This window comes from Solanum stenotomum, chromosome 4, assembly GCF_019186545.1.
Source record: "Solanum stenotomum isolate F172 chromosome 4, ASM1918654v1, whole genome shotgun sequence".
Taxonomy (NCBI): domain Eukaryota; kingdom Viridiplantae; phylum Streptophyta; class Magnoliopsida; order Solanales; family Solanaceae; genus Solanum; species Solanum stenotomum.
The window spans coordinates 2,090,512-2,097,772 of record NC_064285.1 but is presented as its reverse complement, the minus strand read 5'-3'; the positions used below and the strand labels follow the sequence as shown (position 1 = coordinate 2,097,772).

The following is a 7,261-nucleotide window of genomic DNA, read 5'->3' as shown; positions in this document are numbered from 1 at the left end:
TTTTTTTTTTTTGAAAAAGAGTTGAAATTAAGAAGATAGATGATTTTCTGAGATAATAACTACTCCCTCTGTCCCTAATTACTTGTCTACTTTTAAATTGACACACTTATTAAGAAAGCAATTATTGACATAATGAGTTTACCATTTTACCCCTATTAATTATGAAATGGATGGACTAAAAATTTAAGATTTTCAAGAAATTCTACCTTTTTCAAAGTAATTAATTGAGGGTATAATAAGTAAAATTATTTTGTCCTTCCTGGATTTGTCAAAATGGACAAGTAATTAGGGACAACTATAAAAAAAAAAAGTGGACAAATAATTAGAGACAGAGGGAGTATTAATTAATTGATCTTTTAAAAAATCAACCCCGAATAGATGTATCCTATAAAGATTGGATACATCTTCATGATTAATGAACAAAGAAATTGAAACAATAGGCACATTAGATTTTGAATCGCATGAAATAAAATTAAAAATAAATACCTCCATAGATGAGCCAAGAAAGCTTGTAGAGAAGAAATGGACTTAGTACCCATTTCAGAGTTAGCTTTTGCTTTCAATTTACACACATTTTCTTTACTTAGATGAAAAATCCTTTCCTTCAATATTGGCATATCTATACACTCATATAATTTTTCATCACCCAATTCCAAAGGGAAGTAAATTGGTGGATTTATATTTTGAGGAAACCATCTTTCTAAAGCCGGAAATCGACTAATTAACTCAGATCCACGTGTTACTTCGGACCAAGAATTAAAAAAATGCCAGAAACAAGTTCCATCCCCGAGGCTATGACTCATACTGCAACCAATAAAGTAACCATCTACGAGCTCGGTTACTTGTACTCCAAGTAGAGGCTTTGTAACACATTGCACGTTACGTACTTTATTTAGTGGAAAAAGGGAATGTACTATAGTTGGCACGTAACAAGATTCAAGAATCTCTTTTACTGTTAACTCTGGAGCGATCGCATGAATGAATTCAGCTCCAGAGTTATTACAAGTGATGGAGAAAGAAGTCATTGTGTTGTCATTAGGGTTTTTGGTAGTGGAGAATCGCCCGGCTAGTGGTGGGAAAAAGTCTAAGGTACGTGAAAGCGAGGCTTTCAAATGATCAACTAAAGAAAGAGAGTTGAGTGATTTGACCAAGTTGTTTTGTTGTTGTGGAGTTGGTTTCTTGAAAAGAAGGCCTTTTTGAATTATGCCAACAAGGAGGAATTGTAAATCCCATGGTGTCATATCAATGTTTTGGGAAATGTGTTTGTTGCCATTGTTTGAGTTTGAAGATGCTCTAACTAAACAAGTAGAGATGATTTGAATTTCTTCCATTTTTTTCTCTAAGGAGTAAGTGGAATGAAAAGTTTGGGTGTAGTAGGTGTATATAATGTAACATTAATAATTAGTAATAAATGCAAGTTGATCATGACATGGTCAGAAGCACATGCCTTGAGATATGAAATTAAATTGTTTTACCAAACATTTGAAATTATTGGTATTATTTAGTTGAAAAAAAAGTATTTTGAAATTAAGGTATAGCTCTTGCCTCAGTTTTTTTCTTTAAAATCAGAGATTGTTTCAATTTTTTTTTTGTACCAACAGCATAAGGACATTCCTACATTTTTTATGTGTGTACTATTAATTATATCCTAATTTATGTTAATTTCTCAAGATAGATATATATATATACATATTATTTTTCCAAAATTAACGGGTGCACGTGCACCCCACTCTAACATGTGGATCCGCCTCTGATCATACATGTGTTAAGATTAAAACAACTTAATATTGAGAATTAAGAAATCTTATATGAAATTTTTGGTGGAGACTAAAATATAAGATAATTTTCTCATTTATCTAAATGTTAGTGGACATAGTTACTTGTTACGTGTTATCTGTCTAACTCTTAGTAGACAAAGTTACTCAAACATGTGAATGTGGTGATAGAAAGTGTTAGCGTCATAGTGTGGATCGTATCTATGTTATTGAATTGACATAATACACAAATATATCCTTTAAATTGGTTTTGATTGGTACTTATACCCTTCAACTTTAAATATATATAACTATACACTTAAACTTCTATAAAATTAAATAAGTAGACATATGTATGCGTCTTAGGTGTAGGGCTGTTTAAAATCGATAACCCAAACCAATTTTTTTTTATTAATTTATCGATAATGGCTTAATGATTTAGCGCTCATATTAGAAACTCAAGGAGGAATTGTAAATCCAATGGTGTCATATCAATGTTTTGGGAAATGTGTTTGTTGGCATTGATTGAGTTTGAAGATGCTCTAACTAAACAAGTAGAGATAATTTGAAATTTTTTTCATTTTTTTCTAAGGAGGAAGTGGAATGAAAAGTTTTTGGTTTTATGAGGAAAAGTTAAGGTGTATATAATGAAGCATTTGTAAAATATTTATTTTAAAAAACTATATCACTTAAAATATAACTAGTGAGGGAATCATGTGAAAGAGATGGTGAAAGATGAAATAATATTTTTTAAAAAGGATAGTAAGTCACAAAAATATCATATCACTCATATATATATATGTAATATGTTGTTAATTAATCTTTTTGCCTCAGGCATTCCAAGCTCCCAATTTTAATTAATTAATGCTAATTTTCTGGATTTCATTTTCATAATTCTTGGCCAATTTGGTGTTTAAATTCAAAAAGTCTAATATTTATCCTAAAACTTTGTTGGATTTCTATTAGTAATACAATTTCCTTAATACAGTTGATGGAATTTGTTGTCGTACCTTTTCAACTCTGAACCATGTGATATTGACAGATCCTCTACGTGAAAATATTATTATTTTATATGCATAAAATAATAATATAGTCTACAAAGATACAGAGAAAATACGTTGCTCTTTCAACTTTTCCAAAGTTTAGTACACCATTCAAATATCGTAAAAAAGATAATATTTAAAATCTGATATAAAATCATAATAACCCTCCCACCCACCCCCAACCCAAGATTTACTTGAGTCGAGGCAAATTCCACCATCCAATGACTTTATATGTGATACTTTATTCGATAAAGTTAGAATAATATTTCATTATAAAAATATAATTTGTCTCGACTTTTTTGATACTTAGGTAAAGTTGAGTGACTTTTTTGTCATAGTCTTGTCTAGACGGTGACAAATTCCATGAATTCTTCATCATTCTCCATTGCTAACAACGTTGAAGTCAAAAGACAAACTTCAATATCTACGCTTCCTACTTCAATCCCAGGATATAATGTAACTTTCCCATCACCTTTATTCGCCATTCCACTTCTCACTCCCACTGGTTTTCCCCAACCAAAATCGCAACTATAAACGCTAAATTTTGGAGAACTACTAATTGTCAATTTATTAGCCACAAAAAGTGATTTTTTACCAACTATCACAGGTTTTTCAACCCATCCTTTGTATGAATCGATCACTTCTTCGTAGTTTTGTGAAGCAACAACTTTATTTATTAGCAATGCTGCATAGCCAAGTCGATTTTCGAGTAATTCCCTTGCTTTTACCTTAATTGGCTTGAAAATAGCTGCATTTCCCCAGTATTCTTCAGGTAGAGGCGGATTTAGCCTTGTTCTTGTACCAATGACAATGTTGAGTGTGACTTCTTCGTTGGCATTGACACGATTACAACGTGTAATGGACCTGTTCGAAAAATATTAGAGATGGAATTACTAATTAGAAGAACGTAATGCATGAATAAGATGTGATGATTGACATTAAAGGATACGATATAAATAAAAGACGTTGTGTTCAGAAGAAATCGTCATGACTCCTTAGGTACAAACACCAAAAATAGTAGATTTTCTCGTATGTCAAGGAAATTCAACAGTTTAAGTTATGTATAACTAAAAGCAAACTTATTTGGAATAGTGCAATTCAATGAAGGGGATATGTTTCAACCTAACTCTATATAGCTCCGCCCCTACTTCCAAAGATACAATATTGAATCGCCCCTACTAAATAGAAGTTTCGAAAAGTTCATAAATTTGTCATATGTTAATAAAAAGTGAAACAATAGGCACATTATATTTTGAATCGCGCGTAATTAAATAAGAAAAAGTACCTCCATAGATGAGCCAAGAAAGCTTGTAGAGAAGAAATAGACTTAGTATCCATTTCATAGTTAGCTTTTGCTTTCAATTTACACACATTTTCTTTACTAAGATGAAAAACCCTTTCCTTCACTACTGGCATCTCCATAGACTCATTTAATTTTTCATATCCAATTCCAAAGTGAAATAAATTGGTGGATTTACATTCTGAGGGAACCATCTTTCGAAAGTCGGAAATCGACTAATTAACTCAAATCCACGTGTTATTTCGGACCAAGAATTAAGGAAATGCCATAAACAAGTCCCGTCCCCAAGACTATGACTCATAGTGCAACCGATAAAGTAACCATTTACGAGCTCAGTTACTTGTACTCCAAGTAGAGGCTTTGTAACACATTGCACGTTACGTACTTTATTTAGTGGGAAAAGGGAATGTACTATAGTTGGCATGTAACAAGATTCAAGAATCTCCTTTACTATTAGCTTTGGAGCAATGGCATGAGTGAACTCAGCTCCAGAGTTATTACAAGTGATGGAGAAAGAAGTAATTGTATTGTCATTAGGGTTTTTGGTAGTGGAGTAACGCCCCGCTAGTGGAGGGAAAAAGTCTAAGGTGCACGAAAGCGAGGCTTTCGAATGGTCAACTAAAGAAAGAGAGTTGAGTGATTTGACCAAGTTGTTTTGTTGTTGTGGAGTTGGTTTCTTGAAAAGAAGACCTTTTTGAATAGTCTCAACAAGGAGGAATTGTAAATCCCATGGTGTCATTTCAATATTTTGGGAAATGTGTTTGTTGCCATTGTTTGAGTTTGAAGATGCTCTAACTAAACAAGTTGAGATGATTTGAATTTCTTCCATTTTTTTTTCTGAGGAAGAGGAATGAAAAGCTTATGGTTTTATGAGGAAAAGTTTGGGTGTAGTAGGTGCATATAATGGAGTAGTTGCAAAAAAAATCTTTAAAATATTAGATCACTTAAAAGATAACTAGCGTGAATCACATGACAGAGTTGTTGAAATATGAAATAACATTAAAAAAGAATCATTTTGATGCACTATAAACTTGTGTTACATGGTAAGTTCAAGAAAAGATTTGACCATAACGATCTTTTGTATACAGTCTTATTCTGCATTAATTATGTTAAGAGATTATTTCTATCATTCAAATTATTACCTCACAAACATATGACAATAATTTTACCAATTATACCAATTTCAAACATAAAAAATATGATGGTAAAAGAATATGTTGAAACATTTCTAGGTTGGGGTGATAAAGGTAAAAGAGCGGTAAAAGAATATGTTGAAACATAATAATGCAAGTTGATCATGACATGGTCAGAAGCACATGCCTTGAGATCTGAAATTAAATGGTTTTACCAAACATTTGGCTGGCTGGACAAAGATTGCTTGGATTGTTTAGTTGAAAAAAAAGTAAGTATTTGAAGTTAAGGTATTGTTTCAATTTTCTAGTGAGATAGTTGAGGGAAGCGATGGAAGAACTAGACGTATCTTACTAGGTTTAAGACAGATTAAAATAAATCGCTTAGGCAGAAGAAAGAACTAGAACGTAAAGATGGTGGAATTGCAAAACGAGGTAGAAGGGAGCTAGGGGGATTATGGATATAAAGGTTCTCACCTTCTTAGACACATATTTTTACAAAATAGATCTCAAAGCAGTACTAAAGATTAGGCAGAAGAAAGAACTAGAACTAGAATTTTTCGCTCCTTTTCTTGTACCAAGAAGCAAGTTCAAAACATACGAATAATGAACTTATCTATTTTATAAATTTCGAATGTTAAAAAAAAAATATTTGGCCATATAATTAAGAAAATATTTGTGAACTTGACATATATTTTTAAACCTAATATTTGCTGATCCACTAAGATTTGTTAATATTAGGTATAGATAGAGATTTAAAAAATGTATTATATCAGAGTTTGATATGATTCTTTTTGTTTTCCCCTCTCAAGATCTTCCTCCCTTTCTCTCTATGAAGATTCGCGGTTTTTGCTTTAGACTCGATTAATTAAATTTTTCTTGATAGGTTTCATTTGGGGTAAGATATTCACACCAAAGCCGATTTTTCAATGTTTGAACTTTGAATTTATCTTTGATTAAGACTGAAGAAATACTTTATTTTAATATGAAAAAAATAAAAATCTATGACTCTACTATAATGGACCCACACCGATAAAGTGTCTTGACTTTACTATTATAAAAAGTTTTATTGTAATTTAATAGTAATAAAGTTTATTGTAATTTACTACTATAGTGAATGCAGTCAGTTTAATGTGACACTCTAATGTTACTAAAATTTGTATGGCTACACATAAAATTAAACTAAACATAAACGTTTGACAAGATATCTTTCTTAATTATGCTTTCAAAGTTTAGATATACTATTAACTTAATAATCATACATGTGTTTAGATTAAAACAACTTAATATTAAGACCATCACATTTAAAGATGTGACTTAATAGTTAGTAAAAAGGGTTGAGAATCACGAAATATTTTATTAAAATTTTGGCAGAGACTGAAATATAAGAAAATTTTCTCATTTATCCAAATGTTAGTGGATGTAATTACTTGATACATCTTATTTGTCTAAATCTTAGTAGACAAAGTTGCGCACACAAGTGGTGATAGAAGGGTTAGTATCATAGCGTGGATTGTATCTATGTTATTCAATCGACATGATAAATAAATATATTCTTCAACTTGGCTTTGATTGATATTTATGCTTCCAACTTTAGATATATATAAATATGCACTTAAACTTCTATATAATTAAATAAGTAGACACATGCATGTGTCCTAGGTGAGGATTGTTCAAAACTGAACCGAAATCGATAACCCAATAGTAAATTAAATAATTATATTTATACCATTTGGTATATAAAGTTTTTGATTTAGAATTTAGTTTCATACTTTTATTTTAGATTGTCTCAAACTTTCGGTTATTCTACAATGTGAAAGTGTTTGATTTTGAGCAAGATGCCTTCAGGCAACTCATGTGCATGGTTCATTTGGTTTGTCACCTTATTTCTAAGTGATTTTTTATAATTTTTTTGTGTATCAAATCTTATTAACGGTTAAACTGATAACTAAACCGATAACGATCAATAACTACTGATAAACCAATATCTTAACGATTCTATAAAGATTTAGTATGTCTATACAAACTGATAAC

The 7,261-nt window shown here is 31.0% G+C and overlaps 1 protein-coding gene and 1 pseudogene across 1 annotated transcript; both read right to left on the bottom strand.

Annotated features, from left to right (window-relative positions):
• Positions 1-356: 356 nt before the first annotated feature.
• On the bottom strand, positions 357-1,333 carry LOC125862807 (uncharacterized acetyltransferase At3g50280-like). The gene has a single exon (XM_049542928.1). It carries the CDS (start codon positions 1,329-1,331, stop codon positions 357-359), a length of 975 nt encoding a protein of 324 aa, XP_049398885.1. The 5' UTR covers positions 1,332-1,333.
• Positions 1,334-3,036: 1,703 nt separating this feature from the next.
• Positions 3,037-5,049, bottom strand: LOC125862476 (protein ENHANCED PSEUDOMONAS SUSCEPTIBILITY 1-like; annotated as a pseudogene).
• Between the last annotated feature and the right edge of the window lie 2,212 nt (positions 5,050-7,261).

Excerpts from the sequence above, each read along its gene's own strand:
- LOC125862807 (XM_049542928.1), bottom strand. The coding sequence starts at position 1,331 with ATGGAAGAAATTCAAATCATCTCTACTTGTTTAGTTAGAGCATCTTCA.